We start from the raw sequence: 27542 nt of genomic DNA, 5'->3' as shown, positions 1-27542 counted from the left end.
ATTCGCTTGCATGACTGACAAGCATATAATATAAAAGCTTGGTTGACCCGGCACCAGCTTAATTGACATGTTTCCAGTTATCTGTGATTCATAATTGACACTTGAAATAGGTAGGAGAACTAGGAGGCCTACCTTTTCATAAAAGAATTAATATCTATTCATGAATTACTATTAATATGGTTGTTTTTAAAGCAACCCTCGCCTAAAACTAATCAGTAAGGTAGGATGTATTATCGGCTCAGTTGAAACTATCTACTGCTGAGAGTTGTTACTAGTTAGCAACGCATGCATCAAGTCATGAAGTGTTGTATTTTCTTCTTCACTTTCTGACGCTACTTTCAGGCAGAGGAGTACTCGATTCGAAATAAATCTCAATGGCTTCCACAAATAAGTACATCATGTTTATAATTTTTTTTTTTTTTTTTTTTTTTTTTTTTTTTTTTTTTTTTTTTTTTTTTTTTTTTTTTTTTTTCTACACGTTTGTTTAAGGAATATGTTGTCCTTATGTAATGATAGCCCATTAACAAATAAACCTGGTATACCTAGTCAATAACTATTTATATCTAAATAATGACAATGTCGTATTCTAGTGGGTACCTATACTTACAAACATTTGGTTATTTGTCCACATAGACCTATATAACATTACATCTGGCCTATCATATGATGCAACTTACCAATTTACATTAAATTGTTGGAAAATACGATAAATCAGAGAGAACCCAAGCTTTTCCAATTAGTTACAAATTTTTAAACAGTGGATGGGCCGACAGTGCTATTTTTGTGGTAAGCAGTAGATAAGTAGTAGTAATATCATTACATCATACAACAAAACCTTTTTATCACCTAGTGGGCTATTGTAAGGAAAGCATCAGAGGTAGTTTGGACGGGTTTAGTGTAAAACTCACTCGATGTGGTTCACGTTACATGCATCAGAGCTACTACTTCAGATAGTGGTTACACTTAAAAATTGTACGACCTACAAGTACCTTCTTATGTCTTTAATTATGATTTTAGGGACAACTTTTCAACTAATAATTACACAGTTGTTTTATATAAAAAGTTAAGTAATTTTATAGTAGCAACGGATAACTTATGTTGCCAGTCAGTGCTAACAATTGTCTCATCTATCGGTAATTCCAAATAAGGAAAATCTAGTTAAGGTTTCACGCAAACAATATCTAATAATAATATTTAGTATATAATATTTAGTATATCTATATGGAATAAATTTCAAGCCCACGTTCTTATTATGTGATTTTTGCATAGATATAAATATTATCAGTCACAGTACGCCCGGACCAGCGCCGGCAGAGGTTTAAACACGTCTCATAATGTGGTTCAAGCGAAGGCACGGACACCTAAATAGAACCGTTTTTCCCCCGAAGGGTAAAAAACGGATATTTAGGTTCCTGCCGAAGCTTGAACCACACCTAAGGGCCTTGCCGGCTTATGTGGTACTGAAGAGAAAGCAGCCGAGCGCTGGCAACCGGGCGACATTAGTACTTGAATGGCGCGATAGATGGCGCTACTAGTTGATGAATTCGCTTGATTAGGGCTGAGTTACAAGGGTGTTATCTCATAATGTGGTTCAAGCTTCGGCAGGAACCTAAATATCCGTTTTTTACCCTTCGGGGGAAAAACGGTTCTATTAGAGGAGGTTTCCATGATGTGCATCCGATATCTAGCTGATGCATAAACAAAATATAAAAAGGCGTATTATTTCCCAGCAAGATTTTTATCTTAGTTCTATAATCAAACAAGGTACCTTTACTCAGATTTTTTTACGTCATTTTCAGTCCATTAACTAGTGATACTGATAATACACATGACAGAAGTACCTGCGTACCGTACGTTAAAGTAACGTAACGGTTTATTTTGAGAGACATGACACGACGAATGACTATTATATCATATTCTTAATGTACCTATTTTTTTTCCTTAGTAAATTCTCTTCATTTCTATTTTTGGTAAATTACTATTTTTACTAATTACCTACCTCTGGAATTACTGAGTCACTATGTTCGTAAATCCATTCGTCACATTCTTCAAATTCCACCGCCATTTGATTGAGGCAGGTTGCATTACCTTGTGAAAGATTGAAAAATGGCCTAACACATTTTGTATCTTCTGGTTTAGGCCACCAGATCGGAATTGTAGAGTTTGCATCTAGACCATCACACTCAGGAACTCGACATCTATAAAAGAGCAAACTAATTAATTTGTTTATAAGTCAGTCATTAAATAGGACCCAAATTTAACTTTATGAGCACGTCAGAAACCTGGTATTGTCACACATTATCAATATTAATTTAGTATAATTAATTAACATTAATTTCACATGCATGCATAGGTAATGTTATTTCGAGCTTACAGTAATATTGTTATGGTTATTGGTTGTCATAATACTCATGAATGAGTGATACGTTTCACCATCTACTTCTACATACATACTCGTACTCGTATATATGGCCTTAAGCTTAAGAATTAATTATTATTTTAATACTATGAATTAACAATGTTATATTATATCATAATATTGATATTGAAAATTATCCAAAATCAAGCATAGATAGAAAGTAAAACTTATAGTATGCACTTACCTATAATTAACATTTTCGGCTACAAACATATAATTCACATTCATCATTGAGACCATCATCAAAGTTAAACAAATGAGAAAATACTGTATAATTTGAAATCTGCCAAAGATGCTCAATTGGTAGAAAACATCTGTACATGAGTCGTTCTTAGCATCCTTCCTATCTACATTTGAGGTCATCTTTAATATATTAATTAGTGGTTGGGCACAGTAGCGTTTAATTTTTTTATCTTATACACAAATTCTACAGAAGGTATGATCCTGACGGCACAGATGCGCGTTCGATACTAATTTCAATGTGATCTAAAGTTCTAAACTACGCGAAGATCAATTGGCATCAACACATAAATTTATCCTCCATTCATGAAACAATGAATATATATAATTGTGTAAGTTCTCAACTCACTATGGTTATAGTATAATAAAAAATATTTTAAATCAGTCTGTTACCACCGCCAAGGATAATACGCCGGAACTAATTGTTAAGCGTGTTTAAATATTATATCAAGTGATATTTATTACTCGGTTCACGCGTATTGTTTTCAATATTAAGACTTAAAATAAGTTCGGTTTTTGCTTGTAAACCCAAATATGACAATGTATTACTTATTTAAAAATTATTTACTCATTTCATTATAACACTTCTCCGCTTAAAAAGAGTTACGTTTGTTAACCTAATCTCAAGGCATGTCATGAAAGGATTTTCATATAACCTAACAATACGGACAGTAAAAAGAGTTTAAATGCGTCCCATTTTCGTAATATAATTTGCATTCGCCAAAGGATTTCCTGTAAATACATGGTGGCCAAAAATTAACTGCATTCTTGTTGCCAGGGAGGTTTTGGGATTATACTGAACAAAAGTTGTTCAGTATGTAGTGCAACGAGAATGTAGTTATTTCTTGGCCACCGTTTATAATAGGTACTTATTTATTACATTACGTAAGTTAGTTTTCAGGAGCTAGCTAGAGGATTTATACCTACCAATAACCGAATAGAGTACGTCTTACCTCTAGACTGTTTTTTATTATATAGGAGATGAACTAGCACACGAATCACCTGATGGTAAGCGATTACCATCAGCATCGGGGGTGGGTGGTCTATGGGTATAGACACCCGCAACATTAGGGGAGTTGTAAGTGCGTTACTGGCTTAAAATACAGGGTGTTTGGTACATCGTTTTCCAAATTAAAACGGCAGATAGGTTGAGTCATTTGCTATCTTCTCAGGCCTAGAAATGTTTAATTTGGTGCAAATTTTTTTTTTCACTTCTATGACAGTTTTTCGTAAATTTCAAATTTTTACTTGGGTAGTAGTAAAAAACCATGGCCAAGTTTTTTTTCTAGGCATGAGAAGATAGCAAATGACTCACTCAAGCTATCTGTCGTTTTAATTTGGCAAACGATGTACCAAACACCCTGTATATGAGAACGTTCTTTTCTTGAAGGTTTTAAGGTCGTATTGGTCCGAAAATTTAATTAATAAAATTTAATATGGTTGTACAAGCACTTTTATTTAATATTTTAATTAAAGCAAGCAATCGCTGATGCTACTCTTTCGTTTAGATAAACAAGTATAAGTGTCATACGATAGAACTCTTGTTTATACGAGTATCTTTTGTTTAAAGGCAGATTTCGAAATTTCGATTTTCGGTATTCGCGGTAGTCCCTCAGTTTATAATAATGATAAAATTATGGGCCTCTGTTAAATTCCTGTACCATTGAGTTTAAAGACTGGACATTGTGAGAAAATTAAAGTTTACCTCAATAAATTATTATAACTTTTGTGCAATAATGGTCTCATTTTGTAAGTCAATTCTATAATTATTGCAGTTTTATTCATTATTGAACTGAAAATAAAATAATGATACAGTATAAATGATTACTGTTGTACAACACTAGGAAGTTGTAGAATAACCAATAATATTTTTCGGTTTCTCAACATTTTTCACTGTGATTGGTGGAAATAGTTAAAAAGCAGACGAGTAACAGCCAATGACAAGCGAAATTGCGAACTGTCATTGGAAACATTTTCGTGAACGCGCGTCAGGCAGGAATGGCGCCCTAATTGTAGATAAATGCAAATTACTTATTAATATTGTAAGAAAACAGCGAAAATGCATATAAAACAGGTAACAAACCTCATCGCCCACTTAGTTTTTATGTTAAGACATGGTATAAATTGGAGTTTGTTAGTTCACCAACTGCTTGAAATGTGTTACCGTGTAATGTTATTGTTTACAGGTGATAATTCAGGGTTTTAAGAGTTATCGCGAGCAAATCGTTGTGGAGCCCTTCGACAAACGGCATAATGTCGTAGTTGGACGTAACGGTTCTGGGAAAAGCAACTTTTTTCACGGTGAGTTATAAACATTCACTTCAATATCGCGGTGAAAAGTCATCGAGTGATTTCTCGTCTCAGGATTACTATTAAGTTCTGTTTTAGTATAGAATACAATAGTTTTAGTCCTTAAACGTACTTTGCCTACTCAAATCTGGAATGAGTACATTAAACAAGTCATATGCTTGGGATGTGAAGTTGGTATGACACTTTATATCCTTGCTAGGTTGCTATAGTTCGTTTTTTTTAGCATTAGAAAGAACTTCGCAGAAGTAAGCTTGTGGTTCCAAATCCGGCACTTTTAGCGGTAATAATTTGAAGTAAATTATATGTATTGACCGTGCTACATTAGATAATTCGATAATTATTAACAATTATAGAGCCTGATAAAAACTGTACGCTTACTTCTGTGGAGTTCTTTCTAATGCTAAAAGAAACGAACTATAGCTATGATACTGGCCATGCACCTTGTCTGCCCTTGCTGGCACCAGACTGTTACCCAATGTTACTTTAGTTCAGTTTTTTTTTATTAAATGGTTTTAGTTAATTTCACTATTGTAAAGTCCAGCTATTGCATTACAATAGCTAATAAGAGCAGTTACTGCAAGGTTAGCTGGAAGAGATCCCTTAACGGGATAAGTTCGCCTTTATGACTGTATTTTCTCTGTGTTATGTACTTGTTTTGTGCAATAAAGTGTTTACTACTACTATTTAGTCAGTGTCAAGGAATTGAGAGCTATATATACGACGAATATTGTGTGGCTAGTACGAGACAGTGTATGGTTATTAGCTCTTGTAAAGCAATAGCTGGGCTTTACAATGGTCCACATGGGCAAAACCAGAAGGCTTGTTTTGCCATTTGATGTCACACTGCCCACCCTGCCAAATGCTCCCCCGATGTATTCATCATCATCATCATCTCCGCCGTAAGACGTCCACTTCTGAACATAGGCCTGCCCCTTATGGGGGGTGAATGCCAAAATCGCCACTCTTGGCAGGCGGGTTGGCAATCACAGTCGAGTACACTTAATTTGAGGGACGCTGCTGCCTGTGTCCACCGGTGGTCTCCGATGTATTGAGGTTGAGGAAATGTATTGAAGAAAAAAAGCAGATCAGGAAAATGCTGACCATACAAGGCAGCATAAAAGATTTATATGTATTTAAATTTTTTATATTAAAGGAAAAAATGGTCAATTTTACGTCTTTAATATAAAAATTCGCTCGCAGATGTATCTATTCATTTATATTTGTGCTTTGTTTCAGCCATCCAGTTTGTGCTGAGCGATGAGTTCTCACATCTCCGACCGGAGCAGCGGTTGGCTCTGCTTCATGAAGGCACTGGGCCGAGAGTCATCTCTGCCTTTGTGGAAATTATCTTTGACAATTCAGACAACAGGATACCAGTGAGTGTTGCCATTGTTATGTATTGCTTAGTTTGGCACTGGTGTCTGTGAGATGTGGACATCGTGAGCATAACTTGAAACTGAATAAACATATTACGAATTGACAAAAAGAAAACAACAGGTTGCACTCCGGGAGTGCCATCAGAAGTGAAAATTCAATGACATTGCACAGAAGTTTTCACTATGTATAATTGAGGTTAATGCCATCTCTTACTTGAAACCCCTAAGCACATCACTGTTAGTACTCGAGTTATATTAGTACCAGTTAGAGGGAAACTCACTAGATGGCATTTAAATCAATAAAGAAGAACTCTATGACACGTGACGTCACGTCTTACGAATCTTACCCGTCACGAGTTTAACATTTTTTCCCCATCACAAAAAGTGCACAGCGCCAAAGAAGTTTTCACTTTAAAAATCTATATAATCTTTGAACCTGCTCACATAATTTCATGGGAATTGATTGCAAATTGCAACCTGTAGAGGAGAACATCCAGACACATGAAAGCATTTTTGCTCAAGCCGAAACAGAGACCATCACTAAATACTCAGTCAAAAAGTCACTAATGCTCAGTCAAAAAAAGATCTAAGTCAAAAATCTTTTTATTTATTAACTATGTTAAAGTGCTATTTGTTGACTTTCATAAAAACTTCAACCACTTCTTAAGGGGCCCACTGCCTACCAATTCGCCGGACGATATCAGCCTGTCGGTTAAACACATAATTTGACAGCTCCTAGTCCTAACAACTGACAGGCTGATATTGTCCGGCGAACTGTGGTAATCTGTGGGCCCCTTTAGACGCATACAACCTAGACCAAATGTGCCAACTGCCTCAGGCTGCGACCTAATGCACAAAGATAATGAGATTGATGAGATAACATGTCCTGTGAGCCTAAGTATGTGTGATTAATATTCCTTACAGATTGAGAAAGATGAGATCTTCCTCCGCCGCGTTATCGGGTCGAAGAAGGATCAGTTCTTCCTCAATAAGAAGGTCGTGCCGCGGTCAGAGGTGCTCAACCTGCTGGAGAGCGCTGGCCTGTCCAACTCTAACCCTTACTACATTGTCAAACAAGGAAAGGTAATGAAATGGACTTAATTAAGTAGCAGTGGGCCATGCCATGCACATTGCTTTTATAACCAATGTCCACTGCGGTAATTACAAACCGGGTCTCAATTAGTAAGATCGCAGGCAACTGTTGAATGAGCGTAGTTTGAGGTGATTCATCAGTGAATTATATGTCCAGCAATGGAAATTTTTGGCATATTAGTTGGCAGTGGCACTAAGTGCCCATTTTAGACTAGACCATGAGACTATAGTTACAACTGAACTGAAGTAGATTATATTTCGAACATGTATATTACTTGACGTGTGAAAGTGTTCTTATGAAAGAGTTTAAGTTTCCTTTTTTTTTCAGATCAACCAAATGGCCATCGCCCCAGATTCCCACCGACTGAAGCTGCTCCGAGAAGTCGCCGGAACTAGGGTCTATGACGAGCGCAGAGAGGAATCTGTGACTATACTTAAAGAAACCGTTGGAAAGGTATTTCAGCCTTGTGATATAGACTTTTCATCTTTTTGGCTCTAAGCAGGCGTGGCTCACTCCGCGATTTCGTCGCTATTGCAACAGGTAGCTACTCGTAAAAGTACATCTGTTCCACACCAATTTTGGTGGCTAGCCATAAGCCGCGCGTGGCGCTGTCGCCACCTAGCGGCCATATAGTAACAGACGCGTTTTGTTAGATTGAGTCTTCTGTACCTAGTACTATTATTTATTCTGTGCTCTAAGTCATGGGTAGAGGATTTAACACCAGACATTGCCGAGGGTATCAAAAACACTTATAAGTGTTATGGTGAATCTGTCAATATAGCCTTCATGCTTTCTATTAAGGTTTATGGCGGCTGTCTTGAGCCTGTTTCAGTATTCTAATGACATGGTTATTTAATATTGATTGTGTCTCGTATAATGAATTTAAACATCAAGACGTTTCGAACCCGTGTATTTTAAATTCATGGCGATATCATCCGTCTAAATAGTATATTTCATGATACGATTATTTATTTTCCAGGTGGAGAAGATAAACGAGTTCCTCCAAACAATAGAAGAGCGTCTGAAGACCCTGGAGGAGGAAAAGGAGGAGTTGAAGGAATATCAGAAGTGGGATCGCTCTCGTCGAGTCCTCGAGTTCATAATACATGACACCGAGCATCGTGAGAATAAGAGGAAACTTGAGGAGGTAGGCATAGGTGTCTCTAGTAAGTAAGATGATGACTAATTGAGAGGAATTGAAAGAGTATCAGAAGTGGAATCGTGCGCGACGAATCCTTGAGTTCATCATACACGACACCGAGCATCGCGAGAATAAGAGGAAACTTGAGGAGGTAGGCATAGTTTACAGGTGTCTCTAGTAAGTAAGATGAAGACTAATTGAGAGGAGTTGAATGAGTATCAGAAGTGGGATGGCGATTGTCGAGTCCTCGAGTTCATTATACACGACACCGAGCATCGCGAGAATAAGAGGAAACTTGAGGAGGTAGGCATAGTTTACAGGTGTCTCTAGTAAGTAATATGATGACTAATTGAGAGGAATTGAAAGAGTATCAGAAGTGGGATCGTGGGATGTATACATGGCAACACATTTAACTCTCCACATGTAGACTCATTGCAGTAGGTAAGGTACACGAATGGGTACTAAATGTCAAGAAATTAAATGAACAAGGGAGATTTTACTTAACTCTGTAACAATGTCAAGTCGGAGGTTATTGTGGCTTTGTACTTTGGCTTGTCTGATGAGTTACCTGGAACTTTGTGCGAAATGTCATCTATAATTTAATAGTTAAAGATAATTAATTAACTACTCAAGTTTATCACTTCCTTATAAAACAAAGTCCTCCGCCGCGTCTGTCTGTTTGTGTGTATGTATGTTCGCGATAAACTCAAAAATTGCTGAACGGATGTTCATGAGGTTTTCACCTATTGATAGAGTAATTATTGAGGAAGGTTTAAGTGTATAATTTATTAATCCGTACAAACAGTACCTAGTATTACAGAATTTCATCAAACATTTTAAAATATTTCATATGCCTTAACTAATGAGTCAAAAAATGTTGCCTTCTTGCAGTTGGAGAAAATACGTGCCAACAGTGGCAAAGAGCAACAACACTACGCGGACATGGTCAGAGAGGCCCAAGACCACGTGAGAGAAGCGAGCAGGAAACTGAAAGAGGCGCGCAAAGACGTGGCGTCGGCGCGAGAGGAGAAGGACATTCTGTCCACGGAACAGCAGCAGTTACTGCGGGAGAAGACCAAACTGGAGCTCGGCATCAAAGATCTGAGCGATGACGTCGATGGTGACAATAAATCTAAGGTAAAATATGTGATTTTAAAAGTTTATGAACAATGCAATGCAATAATACTGCAATGTTCTACCGCCAGAGTGCAGCACAAAGCTACCTAGTAAACCATAGAGTAAATATGCCTCTTTATCGCTCGAATATGCAAGACTGGTAGAGAGGTTAGATAACGAAATTTAGATTTTCTTGTTTTGCGGTCGACCCCCAGATTGTGATGGATTGTGGTAGTAGCGTACTCTACGCAGATTTTCGCGTAATATTCGCTATTGCAAATTGGCATACCGCGAAAATCCAAATCCAAGAAAATCAAAAAGAAGTTTCATGCGTCCATAGGCTACGGTAACTGCTTAACGTCAGCCGGGCGTATGCTTGTTTGCCACCGACGTGGTATACTTAATTATCGCTTTTGCACAGTATACTGTGGGGGCTAAGGATACCTTTTTTATGTGATGGCAAACGAGCAGACGAGCCGCCTGATGGGAAGCGGTCATCGTTGCCCATGGACACAGGTCACGGGAGCCACTTAAGCCTATAGACAATTCTTGAATTATCCAGTCTACTAATATATGTGCCACTTGATGACTTTTTTTTAAACAGGAACGCGCTGAGGCCGAATTAAAACGTCTAAGACAACAAATATCAGAGAAGGAGCGTGAGCTAGAAGCCCTAAAACCTAAATACGAGGAGATGAAGGCTCGGGAAGAGGAATGCACCAGAGCCTTAGCGCTCAACCAGCAGAAGAGACAGGAGTTGTACGCGAAGCAGGGGCGAGGCACGCAGTTCACCTCCAAGCAAGACAGGGATAGATGGATCGAGAAGGAACTTAAGTAACTATATTCTTCTTCCTCGCGTAATCCTGGCATTTTTGCCACGGCTCAGAGAGCCTGGGGTCCGCTTGACAACTAATCCCATGATTTGACGTAGGTACTAATTTTTAATAAGTATATTCACGTGTTTAATATCAAAAGGGTCGGTACAGTGTTACTTCGAGTTTGATTGAAACAATATGGTTTGCATTCTTTTGGTTTTCTTCCTTAACACAAACAGAGTATCGACTATTTTAAACGGGTCTCCAAACTTTTTTACCTGAGGGCCCTTTTTATTGCGCCTCAGAAACTTTCACGCGGGCCATCGTCGGTATTTGCGCGGGGGGAGGGTGGGTGTCTGGTTGTTGCTTTGACGAACAGTTCCACTCTCAATGAATGCTGAACCCCGCGGGCCGGATTGTAACGCATAGCGGGCCGGATTTGGGCCGCGGTTTGCAGACCCCTGATTTAAAACATAACATTCAGTCTAATCTAATCTTCTGTCCCTGCACTTTGCCACAACTCAAGGAACCTGAGGTCTGCTTGGCAACCTAAACCCAAGATTTGCTACAGGATATTAAAATCATCTTCCATCCCCAGGTCTCTAAGCAAACAACTGAAAGACAAGAAAGACCACGAGAACAAGCTCCGCGAGGATCTCCGCCACGACGGGGTCAAGCTCACGGACCTCGAGAAGAAGATAGAAGAGACCACGAAGGAGATGGAGCGACAGCGGATCGCTATTGATGAACATAATAAACAGTATTATGAGTGTAAGAAAAGGAAGGACCAAGAGCAAAGCGCTAGGAAGTAAGTTGAGTACAGTCAGCAGCAGAAGTTACTAAGCGGGCGAGGTGTTCAAAATTACCTTGGCACGCTCGTATTGTCTTAACAATAAAGTCTCGTCAAGATCATTTTGAACACCTCGTCTTTTAGCAACTTCTGCTGTTGACACACACTGCATGCACACTTGAATCTTGTTCAAGTACGACTGTTGGAAAACGCCTTAAGTGTTTAAGAATAATTATATCAGTTACAATCGTTAATTATTAATTTTATTTCAGTGAACTGTGGCGTAAGGAAACTACTCTGACGCAGAATCTGTCATCGCTGAAGGAGGATTTGGCTAAGGCTGATCAGGCTCTGCGTTCCATGGCCGGAAAGGTATACTTTCAATTTTTGACCATATGCACCTGTGTAATAAGATACAAAATGGCTGAAATAGACAAACTTCATTAGTACCTTGTCTTATCTAGTTTCTACTAATACTTCTGACAAAGTTTTTCCAAAACTTGTTTTTTTTAATTTTTTTATTGAAAACGTACGAGAGGAATAAACGTACTTTTTGATTGTACTGCCGAAGGATGTTATGCTTTTTGAGCGTACCTATGCATGTATCGATGTACGTCTGTCCAATTCTTTGGCAAAGCCTACAGCATACACTTTTTGAGCAATTTCAACGTATGTAGTGTTAATGATAGCATTATATTCGACTCAGTTGTGAGAGTAACATAAAAATAAAATTAGAAGTGCTCGTTTTATTCAGGAAAGTGTTTTTCCAAGACAATTTTTAATTTGAATCATTTTTTCTAGCCTATTCTAAACGGGCGGGACAGTGTCCGCAAAGTGCTCGAAACATTCCAGCAGCGAGGCGGGGAGTGGGCCAAAATAGCCACCCAGTACTTCGGGCCCGTCATCGAGAACTTCACGTGCGACAAGACCATTTATACTGCTGTTGAGGTTGGTACTAATGTCCTTCAACCCTTCATCTGGGACAGTTTAGTTGTACATTTGAATTGCCGCGCGAACGAACGAGCGTATGCTCGTTATATCGCCGCTGTCGCGATAAGAGTGAAATAAAGATATTTGTAGTGTATATATCAATATATCCTATATAAATGACCCTCACGGTAACCTGCTATGCGAGGATCGCGCGGTGAAGGAGAGATGGCGCTCTTACTTCCACAACCTGCTGAATAACCAGCACAAAGAGGTGCAACCTCCGGATCTCCCTCCGAATCAAGGACTAGTGCCACCGATAACGCCGGAGGAGGCTCTTCGCCGCATGAAGAATCGGAAAGCTGTCGTAGCCGACGGAATCGCTATAGAGGCGTAGAAGTCGATGGGCTCTCAGGGTGTGAGCATACTCACTGATATTTATAACCGCATACTCCTCACCGGGAAGATACCCAACCAGTGGAGGCTGAGTATCATTACTCCAGTATTCAAAGGTAAGGGCTCGGTGCGGGAGTGTAGCAAGTATCGCGGTATAAAGGTTATGTCTCACACCATGAAGCTCTTTGAGCGCATAATCGATGCTCGGCTCCGACAGGAGTGTACAGTCTCGGAGTGTCAATATGGGTTTCGGCCAGGGTGCGGAACGATGGACCCTGTATTTGCCCTGAGGACCCTCATGGAGGGATACAGAGCAAAGAACACGCCTCTACATTTCCTGTTTCTGGACATGGAAAAGGCCTTTGACTGTGTCCCTCGTGAGATGATCTGGTGGGCGCTGCGGTCCAAGGCTGTACCTGAGGCCTATATTGACACTATCCGGGACATGAACCACGATTCTGATTCAATAGTCAGGACCGCTGTTGGTGACACCAACCCCTTCTCTGTCACTGTTGGAGTACATCAGGGCTCTGTGCTCAGCCCGTTTCTGTTTAGCGTGATATTAGACGCCCTGTCAGCCAGCATCCGAGACTACCATGAGCAGCCACCGTGGCTATTCATGTATGCTGATGATATCGCGCTGACAGACTCTGATAAGGGCCGACTTGTCCAGCGTGTGAACAGATGGAGGGGGTCGCTGGAGAACGGCGGTCTTAAACTAAATGTGGCGAAGACAGAGTACATGGCCTGCAATAGTACAGATCCTCTACCCGTCCGCATAGGCGTGGACATGGTCGAGCGCACGGATCAAGTTAAGTACCTAGGATCTGTACTTAGCACTACCGGGGACATCGACAGCGACGTCAAAGCCCGAATTTCCGCTGCTTGGGTCAAATGGCGGGAGATGACTGGGGTTATTTGTGACCCCAAAATGCCGATTAAGTTGAAGGGACAGGCCGCGTAGCCAAGATGCCAATCGCTTACGCTCCGTAGCGATCGAAACGCAACTGTCACTGTCGCGCTAATACGGAAGAGTGATAGAGATACATAATGGTTTTCGTTGTCGAAGCGATAGCGATTGTAACCTTGGCTAGGCCGGCTGGTCTATAAGACCATCATTAGACCTGCCCTTCTGTACGGCAGCGAGACTTGGCCTTTACTAGAGCGGCATAAGCAGGAACTGCGTGTCACGGAAATGAAGATGCTACGGTGGATGTGCGGAGTTTCACGCAAGGATCGCGTCCGAAACGCCCACATTCTGGGTAGTCTTGGCGTCCGTGACATCGCAGACAAACTGCAAGAGTGTCGCCTTCGTTGGTATGGCCACGTCTCGCGCAGACCGGCAAGTTACGTGGGTAACAAATGCCTGGCCATGCCGCCTCCTCCCGGTACGGGAAGAAGAGGCCGGCCCAAGAAGCGATGGCTTGATGTCGTCAAGGAGGACATGCGTGCCAACGGACTCACTACCAGGGATGCCGAAGATCGGGCAAAGTGGTCACGAAGGAGTCGGAAGGCGGACCCCGGGTCCTCGCGCCCCGCGCGGGGGCACAGCCGGGATTGACGCCAGGATGATGATGATATCAATATATCCTATTCATTTTGTGCACAAAGTCAAAAGTCATATCTGTACAACTATACTCCACTACTCATACAAAGTCAACAAGGGGTTAGTCAAAGAGCCTCAAAATTCAATTCAGAATTTAAGGCTTGGAAGTCATATTTTGGCTGGTCCGGTATCGCGGCAGTGGTATTCGAGAGGGAAGGAAATATTTAATTTTCAATAAAATAATAAAGTTCAGATCTACATCTACACCTGAATTCATAGTTTTAACATAAGGCCTAGGCTTTCAATCAGCAATTTCTTTGTTTTAAGAATTTTTCAGCTCTAAGAGATAAGATGAGAATCTAAGCCGACTTTTCTTTTTACTTACAGGTCACAGCAGGTAACAGACTGTTCCATCACATAGTGGAATCTGACACTGTGGGGACCAAGATCCTAAAGGAGATGAATCGTCAGAGCTTACCGGGGGAGGTCACCTTCATGCCCCTCAACAGATTGCAAGTTCGAGACATGGTCTATCCTAACGACAATGTAAGTAACACAGTGCAGTATGTATCATAGTGGAGTCACATAGTTGACATCGTATATTATGCAAAGGGATAGTAATAGTTAAAAACCTTTTTTTTTTTCAGAACGCCATAGCCATGGTGCAGAAGCTGAAGTACGACCCGAAGTACGCGAAGGCGATGAAGTACATATTCGGCAAGACGCTCATCTGCAGGAACTTGGAGTGCGCCACTGAGCTGGGCAAGCAGTTCCATCTCGACTGCGTCACCTTAGAGGGTGATCAGGTAATCGTTATATTCTTTGAATCATTGAAATCGAACTATAACATTTTGCTAAGCGGCGCTCAATAGGAACTATTAGCCAAATCTCTGCGTAGGTGGCATAGCACATAAGGTAAACAAACCTCATTGACATCATCAATGACACAGCCGAGTAAACCACCTGTAAACAAACCGCCTTGGTGCATCAATGTCATAGTGAAATCTTGTCAAAACTGTTTAAGGCCTATATAGTATGTATTAGTTACTCTACGGTTTACTAAACAAATTAGTGCTGCACTCTGGCGGCAGAACATTACATAGGGAGTATTAACTTCCTATTGTGAGATTAATAAAGACTGTACAACCCAGCTGTTGATATCATTGATGACAATCAAACTAGCTTTTTAAAAATATTTCCAAATTTCCAGGTATCATCAAAAGGCTCCCTCACCGGAGGCTACTTCAACCAATCCCGCTCCCGTCTCGAGATGCAGAAGACCCGCTCCGAGCTGATGGAACAGATCACGTCTCTGGAACAAGAGCTGAGCACGCTCAGACAGGAGCTGAACAAGACTGAGGCCAGCATTAATAGCATCGTGTCCGAGATGCAGAGGACAGAGACCAAGCAGGGGAAGGCCAAGTGAGTTGCGCGGTTAAGGACTTTAGTTGAAGCTGTTTAGGGTTTATTTTACATTGAACGTTTCATAAAGTAACCATTGAATAACCAAATCAGCTTAATAGAACGCGGGAGGTTGTGCGATCGAGCGCGACTTGTTGGGTGTAAGAGGTATTCCTCCACAAATCCTTGGAGCTAATGTCAGGCGTGACTCACTCCGCCATTTCCTCGCGTCGCTACAAGTACGTGCGGCCCACACCAATTTTGGTGTCTAGCAGTAGTGGTTGCGGCTCACCGCTACGGAAGGGACGCCTGCTCGCGCTTGCAGAGTTGCAAGGTGGCCCTTGCGGTCATATCTGTCGTAATAGACGTTAGAGTGTTAGACGTGGTTTTGTTAGAGTGTGGACCTCCTGTACCTTACTGTGATTTATTCTGTGCTAATGTGCAGCGTACCTTAAGGTAGGAAGGGGGGAAGGGGGAAGGGGGAGGGAAGGGGGAAGGGAACGGAACGGAACCCTATTACTAAGACTCCTCTGTCCGTCTGTCTGCCCGTCTGTCTGTCTGTCACCAGGCTGTATCTCATGAATCGTGATAGCTGGACAGTTTAAATTTTCACAAATGATGTATTTCCGTTACCGCTATAACTACAAATACTAAAAACAGAATAAAATAAATATTTAAGTGAGACTTCCATATAAAAAACGCGATTTTACTGCCGTTTTTTGCGTAATGGTACGGAACCCTACGTGCGCGAGTCCGACTCGCGCTTGGCCGCTTTTTATTTGTGAATACAGCACACTTTTCTATTCACAGAGACATATTCGACAAAGTGAAAGCGGACATCCGACTGATGAAAGAAGAATTAGCGTCTATAGAGAGATCCCGCGGTCCTAAGGAGCGTTCGCTGGCTCAGTGCCGCTCCAGTCTCGAGGCCATGCAGGCCACTAAGGAGGGACTCGAATCTGAGCTTCATCAGGTAACATTCACTGTTTTCTGCACAATGTGTATGTTAGGGAACAATAACAAAATTGAGCAAAGGGCGTTTATATCTGAAAACTGGATAACCCCCTATACATAATCTTGCTACTTAGGGTGGTATTCCAGTTGTCCGATGTGCATTGCGTCTCACTCTCTCATTAAGCAAAATGTGAAACGCAAATACATATTGGACCAAGATATTGAACAGATGAAACACCAACCTTAGATGCTTTTTGGTAGAGAATGTCTTTAGGCATTAAGTCTGCCATTTGTACATTTAATTTGTATTTTGTGCAATAAAGTTTAAATAAATAAATAATAAACCTTAACCACTTTAATAATATGCTTTAATAATGTTTGCATCTGTTTTGCCTAAGTAAACCTGTTGTGTTTGCATTGCAAAGACGTAAAATCTTGACATATACAATTGTTTGTTTAGCTGTGGCGAAATTAATTGTCACTTTATAGGATAGGCAGAAGGCATTAAAGAGAGAAAGGAATGGACAGAGGTCTCCCATGAGCTATCTCGCTCGGCACCTTTTTTGGAGGCGAGAGCGCACTATACTTCAGTATGTCTGATCTTGAATTAACCATTCTAATTTGGTCCTCAGGAACTAATGGAACAACTGTCGACGCAAGACCAGGGTAAAGTGGACGAGTTGAACGACGCCATCCGCCGACTAACTCAGGAGAACAAGGAGGCGTTCAGCGCTAGGATGAACCTGGAGGCCACAAAGAACAAACTAGAAAATTTGCTCACAAACAATTTGATCAGGTTAGTAATTAACTGTGTAGAAATTATTAACGTAATACTAGGACAAAGTGAACGAATCCAAAGGTGCGTCCGTCATAAGGTGGGTCTACGCACAAGCCGCCTCGCGGACAAATTGCCACAAATGCCATTTATTTCAGACAAATCAAGCTTGCCCACGACGCCTAGGGCAAGACACGTTCGTATGTTTCCGTGAAAATACGATGGAAAACAGTGATATAGTCATCTGTACCTATTGTTTAATAGATTTTAATGTCTCCTATTAACTACTCTTATCGTTAATTTTGTCTTCCAAACCAGACGTAAAGACGAGCTGGTCCAAGCTCTCCAAGAGATATCCGTCGAGGACCGCAAACGGCGCCTCGCCAACAGCGAGTCAGATCTCGCAGCCGCCGAGAAGCGGATCAAACAGATCAATAAGGAGATGGAAGAGGTCGAGAGAAAGGTTCAGGCTGCGGTCAAGAATGAGAAGGGATTGAAACTTGAGCTGGACAAGTGGAGGAATAAGGTTAGTCTAAAGTGTGTTGTGTATATATTTAGCTTTCAAAACAAACGAGAAGCTGCTCCAAGCTCTCCAAGAGATATCCGTCGAGGACCTCAAACGGCGCCTCGCCAACAGCGAGTCAGATCTCGCGGCCGCCGAGAAGCGCATCAAGCAGATCAATAAGAAGATGGAAGAGGTCGAGAGAAAGGTTCAAGCTGCGGTCAAGAATGAGAAGTGATTGAAACTTGAGCTGGATAAGTGGAGGAATAAGGTTAGTCTTAGATTGAGATAGCGACACAAACGTAGCAATGACATTGATATCCATCTTCGTTCCTTGGCCGCCTGAGATACTATTGTGGACACAGTTAACTTACGATTACTGTCCGTTATTGCAACTATAAGGTTCTCGTATCGGTCAGATTAAGTGGGTTGCTGTTTGTTGATTACTGTTAGTGTACAAATTTTTGTGGTTCGTCTGTACTAACTTTTTTTTGCGACTCCTTTTACGTTCATGTAAAAAGGTGCGTCCAGGAGATTTAGTCCAGAAGTGAACGTGCCGCTTAGCGCGCTGTACGCGTAAATCCATACGATACAAATTTCATATTACGCTGTGAAATTCTCATTCGATTGCTTTAATGATAAGTGAAAATAATGTTCTCATTCATTTTACATAGGAAAAAGAAGCTCAGGACAAAATGGAAGAAGACGCCAAAGGGCTCGAGAAAATGGCATCAAAGGAAGTCCTACTGCAAGAGAAAATACAAGAATCTCTCGACAAAATCGCTGCACTAGGAACTCTGCCCAACGCGCCCGAACTCCATGCCAAGTATCAGAAGATGTCGCTGAAACAGGTACGTATTTACAAAAACCAATAGAAAGTGGTGCTATTGCAAGAGAAAATACAAAACTGGTTCAACAAGATTGTTGCTACTCAAGCTACTTGTCAAGTACCAGAAGATATTGCTCAAACAAACTCAACAAAACAAATAAATGGCATTATACTTGGTTTTACGGCGTTCTTCCGTGTTCTCTAAAATTAACCTATTGAATTTTTTTTTACACAATATTTTCTAACTATTGTTAAATTCCATTTCATATAATATTTCCTTATCACATAGCTGTTCAAAGAGCTGGACAAAGCCAACCAGCACCTCAAGAAATACAACCACGTGAACAAGAAGGCCTTGGACCAGTTCATCAGCTTCTCCGAGCAGAAGGAGAAGCTATACAAACGGAAAGAGGAACTGGATATTGGGTAAGTGTTTTGTTTTACAGAAATTGTTTTTATGCAACCCATTGATCATTATGTTGGTTTTCAGTTACCTTATGTCGTGGGCATACTTACTTACTTACTTACTTCTCTGGCTCAGCCCGAAGTGGATCTTGGCCTCCAACACTAGATTGCGCCATTCGTTCCTTTCCTGTGCGATCTGACGCCATTCAGCCGTTATGTCGTGGGCATACATTTTCTTAATATTTGACAGATCTGTCTGTACAGTCACCTGCAATAGTATGTCACACGACGAAGGCCGCAAAAATATCTAACACGATCTTATTTGTAGAGCCATAAGAGCGTGTCACATATTTTTGGGGCCTTCGAAGAGTAACATATTATTGCTGGTGACTGTACTAATGTAGCCAACAGACACCACGGCAACGCAACAGTCATATACAGTCGACGTCAAAGATATGTTATATATATATACTTAATTAATTATAATTAATTATAATTATGTATGTATAATATGTGTATTTATATAAATCTTATTTTATTTTATTTTTATTTGTATGTTATACTTTTATACTGTTTTGTATTGTGTTTTTCTGTGCTAAAATTCTTATATTGAATTTGAAACACCTACTGACATGACATAAATTTATTAATTTCCGCTACCTAAAGGTTGTCTGGAAGAGATCGCTTTTTAGCGATAAGACCGCCTGTTGTTTAACCTCTTCTTCCTGTATTATTTGTATTGTTTTCTGTAATGAGGTGTGCAATAAAGAGTATTTGTATTGTATTGTATGTTTACACTTTTCGCCTTATTAGAAAGGAATAACTTATTACACTACCAATAAAAGGCATAATGAAAACTGACAAAATCTTTTTCGCTTGAATAGTCATTCATTGGTATTGATTAACGAATTAATTCTATTTTATAAGTAAATACAATGTCGTTTATTTACATGGTGTAATCGAGTTAAAAATAAATACTTACTTTACAATCTTAACATAGTGCTAAATATAGCATTCATCGTAAATACGTACCGCGGCCAAAACTTTAATTCTCATTTATCCTACTCAATATCTTGTCGTAAATTTTATCCTTGGCGTTGTACGCGTATAAAAAGTCCAAATGAGTGTAGCCCTCCAAGAAATTGTATCCAATCACATAAGGCAGCTTTTCCTTCAGTATATCTACATCCGCCTCATCCGATAACATATCATTGTCACTGTAGAAAATTTCTATAGGAACTGTTATCTTTGTTACGTCGTAATCAGGTGGCGAAGGCAGTCCATATTCGACCATGTTGATATCTTCACCGAAATCGAACCTTGAAAATCTTCCTGAGTTCACCAACTGCCCAAAATGTACGAATTGAGCAGCCGACGCTCCCGTAGGCATATGTCCTAAGATTACAGGCAAAAGGCTGCTGTTTATATGATGGTCGTTACCTTCCAACATGTATAATAAGTTCTCGCAACCGTTAGGTGCGTAATTACAAGCCGCTGCTGTAAACTTATTCAAGAAATCCATGCTCGGCCATTTTGATTTCAAATTAGAAAGAAAATATCCCAAGAAACTTAAATACGATGAAACTCGTCTTACCAAAGGGCTTTTAATGTTTCTCATCCAAGCGACCGGTGATAGTGAAAACATCATATCGATTTTGTCATTATATTCAGGTTTCATCGAATTCATTACGAAGAAACTAGTTGTTCCTTGCGAATGTCCAATGAAGTACAATTTTTCATTACCGGTCATATTTAGAACGTGGTCTATCATAGCAGGGACATCGTATAAACCGATTTCTTCCCAAGTAAATTCCCAGAAATCGCTGTTTTTCGCGTCCAACTCTTTATGGGACATTGCGTGCTTATTCCCTCTTGCGTTTCCCATCCACACGTCATACCCGTTGTCTGCTAAAATGTATCCTAAAGCTTTATTAGGACCTTGAAGTATCCAACTGTCTGATGACTCTATAATTCCGTGCATTAGAAAAACTACTTTCCCATTGCGAGTAGCATTTCTTCCTTGCAATCTATGCACGGTCAATATGTAACCATCTTCGGTCATAACTTTGTGCTCTTCCATATTATAACCATATTTTCTCGCGAGTTCTGTTATGGTTAAATAGGCGTCCTGTGCCATCACAGCTCCATTTGTCTCTTTTCCATTTAAAATATATTCAACTCCCCATATAAAACTTGCTAGGCTTGATACACCATTACTTATATCGGACCATGATCGGAAAGTTCTACCAAATTGCTGATATTCGTATTCTTTACCAGAAACTGAATACAAAAATGCGAATATAATTACTAATTTCGAATAATCCATGATGGATTATTGACAGTAACAGTAATAACGTTAGGAAACTACTGAAATGAGTTAAAACTGTCGATATATTTAAAGAGCAATAACATGTCGTTAGCCTGACTTTGACGATACTTAAATGTTAATTATGGTGGTCTTGACACCTTTAGATTATGAGCACTGACTTCTTTAAAAACTTGTTGATCTGATCTACATACATGCTTTCGTTTACAACGACCAGTTTGTGCTATTTAATACGATGTCGTATTGCTTTAGTAATAGGACACCGTTTTGAATGGCAAAGTTATAAGACAATATTTGTTGTCCGAGTCATTTTTACAATTAACTATATCACGGTTTCGTATTGTATTAAGTTAACTAGTTTAATTAATTCATCTTATCTGTACGTCAAAAGGATTTTTACTAACTTACCATCTCGATTTTACTGATTGGAGTCAATCCAAAAGTATCATGTACCATATTCACGCCAGTTGTTTTATTAGGCTGCTCAAGTTTTATTAGGAGTGATTATGCAAAACTTAATCATAAAAGAGTACTATTTGTGTAAGATTTAATTAGGCATCTCAGCAAACAAAGAATCTTTTTTCATTATATTAAAAATGTTTGTTTTCAGCGGCGAAAAAATCCGTGAGCTCATCGAAACGCTAGAGCACAGGAAACTCGAAGCCATACAGTTCACGTTCAAGCAAGTCAGCAAGAACTTCACAGAGGTGTTCAAGAAGTTGGTGCCGCAGGGGAGAGGCAGTCTCATCATGCGCGTAGCCACTGACGATGGTCAGGAGCTTAACCCTGACGTGAGTTTTTTACATTTCGGCTTTATTTTACATTACATACGGAGTTTAGAAGGTTCTTAAACTAACCTTTAAAACTCCTCCACATTGTTTTTGTTCCTCGGACAAAACGATTCATCAAGCAGTTTGTGATTATTCTAGCAAGCTAACTTCCTTCAATAAATAGCTCATGTGCATACGGCACTTACACCGCTTTACAGGCACATTCCATAAACTATTATGTCTGGAGGCTATATGACAATAGGTAGTAACCAGTCAAATCAGCATTTGTTACTATGAAGTTAGTATAAAGGATCTTAAACGGTGACGTCACAAATTACCTAACTTCTAAATTTTTCTAATTACCCGAGATAACGGTCACCTTGTTAACAGAGGGCGAACGCCGACCAATTCACTGGCGTGGGCATCAAAGTATCCTTCACCGGCGGGGAGGGCGACATGCGAGAGATGAACCAACTCTCCGGAGGACAGAAGTCACTAGTAGCGTTAGCTCTCATCTTCGCTATTCAGAAGTGCGACCCCGCACCGTTCTACTTGTTCGACGAAATTGATCAGGTATGTTGCTATTTCTTGGTTCACTACTGTATTGTTCATTCTGCTTGGTAGTGGTGTCATGCGAGAGATGAACCAACTCTCCGGAGGACAGAAGTCACTAGTAGCGTTAGCTCTCATCTTCGCTATTCAGAAGTGCGACCCCGCACCGTTCTACTTGTTCGACGAAATTGATCAGGTAAGTTGATATTTCTTGGTTCACTACTGTATTGTTCATTCTGCTTGGTAGTGATGTCATGCGAGAGATGAACCAACTCTCCGGAGGACAAGTCACTAGTAGCGTTAGCTCTCATCTTCGCTATTCAGAAGTGTGACGCGCCATTCTACTTGTTCGACGAAATTGATCAGGTATGTTGCTATTTCTTAGTTCACTATGTACTGTATTGTTGATTCTGCTTGGTCACGCGGCGCCAATTGTCAGGAGGCCAGATGTTGGGTTGAATTTCTTTTGTTTGAAAATAACAAAAAAACAGAAATTTCAAATTCCAGTAACAAGATTAACGAGAAAGAACAATTCGTTTCTTGCCAAAAACAGTCGTATGCATGTTGATGTTAAGGCGGTAATCCACCAGTGTGTGGCGTGCGCACTGCATACTACATTGTGCACATTGTCGGTTGTCGATAAGGTTGACATCAAATTGAAGCTATATGGAAATAGCGCCTGACAACCGACAATAAGTACCCTTTTAGTTGGGAATGTATTAATAGGAAATATTACGCGAAACTGCGTAGGGGGCGCTAATACCACAATCCATGACAATCTGGGGGTCTACCGTGAAACAAGAAAATCCAAATTTCGTTACCTAACCTCTCTATCACTTTTGCATGTTCGAGCGATAAAGAGGCACATAACTAAATTTAGATTTTTGCGTTTCCCGGTAGGCCCTTGTTAACAAACCGCCTTGATGCATTAATGTCATATTTTATTGTCTGTGAAAATTTGTCAAAAAACAGTCTAAGGCACAGTATGTATAAGTTACTCTATGGTTTACTATCTTGCTTAGTGCTGCACTATGGCTGCAGAACATTGCAGAAATACCCCCCATTAGTAAGATTATCTCTTAATATATTACAAGCTTTTATTTAGTTTCACCTGACCGTTGTCTGTCTGTCTGTCTGTAATCAAATCTTGCAAGTTAAATTTGATCAACTTCCCTGTTTCCGATTGAGCTGAAATTTTGCAGTCATGTATAAATCGGATGACAATGCAATATTATGGTACCATCGAGCTGATCTGATGATGGAGACATGAGGTGGCCATAGGAACTCTGCATGTGATGAACCAACGCAACCTAATTGTGTTAGGGGTTTTTAGAATGGTCTCGATGAGTATTAGTTGTCTGTTGTAAGAAAAGTACAGTCAGCGATAAAAGCTTGTATCAAAAATGATTTTTTTGCCAAAAACTTATGTATGTTTAACTTCAGGCTCTGGACGCGCAGCACCGCAAAGCGATCGCGAACATGATCCACGAGCTGTCGGACTCGGCGCAGTTCATCACGACCACCTTCAGGCCGGAGCTGCTCGAACACGCGCACAAGTTCTACGGCGTCAAGTTCAGAAATAAGGTAACTACTAGTGATGTACCGACTATTGAGTTGGCCGACTAGCCGACTAATCGGCGCTCGAATGGCCGATTAGTCGGCCAGATCATTAGTTTGGTTGCGCAGCACCGCAAAGCGATCGCGAACATGATCCACGAGCTGTCCGACTCGGCGCAGTTCATCACGACCACCTTCAGGCCGGAGCTGCTCGAACACGCGCACAAGTTCTACGGCGTCAAGTTCAGAAATAAGGTAACTACTAGTGATGTACCGACTATTGATTTGGCCGACTAGCCGACTAATCGGCGCTCGAATGGCCGATTAGTCGGCCAGATCATTAGTTTGGTTGCGCAGCACCGCAAAGCGATCGCGAACATGATCCACGAGCTGTCGGACTCTGCGCAGTTCATCACGACCACCTTCAGGCCCGAGCTGCTCAAACACGCGCACAAGTTCTACGGCGTCAAGTTCAGAAATAAGGTAACTAGTAACTACTATTTACTACAGAATAGGGAATATTAGGTAAAGCTCTGCGTAGGTGGCACCATTATACAGTAAACAAACCTCATTGACATCATCAAAGACACATCATGCGTTACTAGGTCAAACACATGGCCTACCGCGAAACACGACCAACGGAAGTTCGGTTTTTGCCTCTCTATTAATCATGCTTATTCGATCGATAGAGAGGGAGATAAAGAAATCCCGATTTTCGCGTTTCGCGGTAGGCCACCTGTAAACAAACCGTGTTGGTGCACCAATGTCATAGTGAAAACTTGTCAAAATACTGTTTTAGGCCTAGTATGTATAAAAGTTACTCTATGGTTTACTAAACAAATTAGTGCTGCACTCTGGCGGCAGAACATTGCAGTAATACTCCCTATTGAGTTCACTCTTGGTTTAATCCTGTTAATCCTGTTTCTTGTATAAGTTATGTATTTTTCTCAAAAATGGACGGCAAAGTCGACTTTGCCGTCTAAAAAATCGGTCGCGAAGCGCGTAGTTTATGGTTAGTCAAAAATTAAAAAGTTAAAAACATTGCAGTCTCGATTTTGGGACTGCAATGTTGCATACAAATTCAATTATTTGTCGAGTTCCAAACTTTTTAAAAGTTGAAATGGCCATATTAAATGAAGGCACAGGCCCAATAAACAGCCAAACAGATGATTAGTACCGCGACTATTTAGGTGTCTCAAATAGGTTGGCGTATTTTTTGGCAGAAAAATACACTCCTATTTTTTTATTAAAAAAATAAAAAGGCGGCAACGGCTTTTCTCTGTGAAAATATATACGGAAGAACGTTGCTTTTGTAAAATATTTCTATGATATTTATATTTCTTGCACCATTTTTGAGAAAAGCACTATATATGACTCGGCTGAAAGGCTACTTGCTGGCTTCGGATTCAATTAAACGGACTCCCAAGGTCGTCCGTTTAAAACGAATCCTCAGCCTGCAAGTAGCTACTTCCGAGCCTCGACAATAATGTACTATTAGTTTTTGGTATTTTAATTAGGTATACGTTAAAGTTTCATTAAAATCTCTTGTTGTAGGTATCCCACGTGGACTGTGTTACTCAGGATGAAGCGCGTGACTTCGTGGAAGACAGCGTCACACACGCCTGAACAATCATTTCAGTAAGATATTCTGTATCAATCTACAGATGTATCATTATATTAGTCGAATATTATTAGTGTGTTGTCATGGCAACCTATACGATTTGACAGTTCGTGGACTAATAATATTAGTCAAATACCGTTAGAGAAATGTGCCCCAGCCACCACCACCATCATACCACCATTTAACTACGGTTGGTTAGGCAGTAGCGCGGTGGTTTTCTAATTGTCAGTAGAAACTTTATAATTTTCGAATTGATTGAAAAATCAGAGTTAATCTGTGATTTCCAGAAAAAATTAAATACCGCTTCTAGGAAGAACAATTACGCGCACTTTCAGTTTTTTGTCGTCGCGTTTATGACAAAGTATATTGAAATGATTCACAAAATCACAATCTTCACAGATGAAAGGAATAAAATGCATGTATGATGTGCTGTACTAGCCTATACCTGGGTCGCCTTTTATAAAGGGACTTTGTCCTGTAATCTCTGTTTGTGTATTTTAGTAACAATCATATTTGTTAAAGTTAATTTTAACTTTATAAATAGTGACCTGCGGCGGTAGCTCGGTCACATTTTTATCGCTTGTCACCATGCCTGTTACGTTCTAACAAGTATGTAAGTGCGAAAGTGACGGGCATAAAATGACAGGCGAAAAAAATAGAACCATGCTGCGTCCTAGGATCCCCTGGATCTAGGTTAATGTTAGTCTTGAATGTTATCATTTAAAACGTTAATAGTAAAGTTAGTGATTAAAAGCTGATTTAATATAAATTATTTTCTGTAACAGGTGCGTGTTTTGTTAGATGTTTGCTCAGCTGGTTGGGCATTGTGACTCGGTTATTATGAATGTGTTTTATATAAGTACTTCATTGTTTTATGGCACAAGGTTTTCTTGAAATTTTTACATAAACAGTGCAGGGCCACAAAAATATAACTGCCTCTGTCTTTATGTAAAAGCAACGTGTTATTATGGGAGTTGACGTTATACAATGTCAGTCTTACACGACTTCATAGACGAGAGCCACTTTTAAAGTTTATTTTCGACACAACCTAGGTATATTTAGTCGGACTAATTAAAGAAAATAAATTCAAATTTGGACCTTATCTCATAAAAAAAATGTGACAGTCTCGCATTTTAAGAAGAGTCGAATGAAAATAATTACAAGTAAAGAAGTATGGACAAAGGAGTTCGAAATTTATAATTGTGCTGACAGTTTCATGTCTCCACGCACATAACAACTCGTACTCTGAATAAAGAAATATAATTATTAGTCCGAGTTCTGACTCCCCTGAGTACTTATGGACTCAAATTATGTTTTCTAATTTTTGACCATTTAATTTTAAAATACGAGTCTATTGTAGGCACTAAATAGTTGACCATTGATCCAAGTTTTTTAATCGTAATATTTTATTTTGATTTAATTTAAATGCTTATGATAGACATGTTTTAGAGGTATTTTTTTGTAATTAAGGGTTATATTTTTGGCAAGTCTGCAGAAGTTTTAAAATTTCATTGGTCTTTGTTTATTAAAAAAATACCAATTCTGTAAACTTGTCAAAATAATGGTACCCTCAAGTTATCATATGACATCGCAGACCCTCAGTGGTATTGAAATAAATCTATTGTCGACGTTAGAATAAATAAGTTAAAAGTAAAAAAATACATTTCTATTTTTAAAAAGT

The 27542-nt window shown here is 39.9% G+C and overlaps 1 protein-coding gene across 1 annotated transcript; it reads left to right on the top strand.

The window, feature by feature from the left end:
• The first annotated feature begins 4631 nt into the window (after positions 1-4631).
• On the top strand, positions 4632-27542 carry LOC134667971 (structural maintenance of chromosomes protein 3). The gene is made up of 23 exons (XM_063525410.1): positions 4632-4733; positions 4846-4960; positions 6206-6345; positions 7270-7428; positions 7766-7891; positions 8418-8585; positions 9471-9716; positions 10300-10529; positions 11109-11318; positions 11573-11672; positions 12102-12248; positions 14557-14715; positions 14817-14975; positions 15380-15591; positions 16381-16543; positions 17157-17320; positions 17618-17825; positions 18476-18652; positions 18920-19056; positions 21972-22152; positions 22522-22704; positions 24127-24267; positions 25795-27542. The coding sequence occupies exons 1-23, from the start codon at positions 4719-4721 to the stop codon at positions 25864-25866; spliced, it is 3612 nt and encodes a 1203-aa protein (XP_063381480.1). The 5' UTR covers positions 4632-4718; the 3' UTR covers positions 25867-27542.

The sequence above is a fragment of the Cydia fagiglandana genome, chromosome 10 (genome assembly GCF_963556715.1).
Source record: "Cydia fagiglandana chromosome 10, ilCydFagi1.1, whole genome shotgun sequence".
Classification (NCBI taxonomy): domain Eukaryota; kingdom Metazoa; phylum Arthropoda; class Insecta; order Lepidoptera; family Tortricidae; genus Cydia; species Cydia fagiglandana.
Note: the sequence above shows the minus strand (reverse complement) of the source record. Positions and strands in the feature narration are given on the sequence as shown.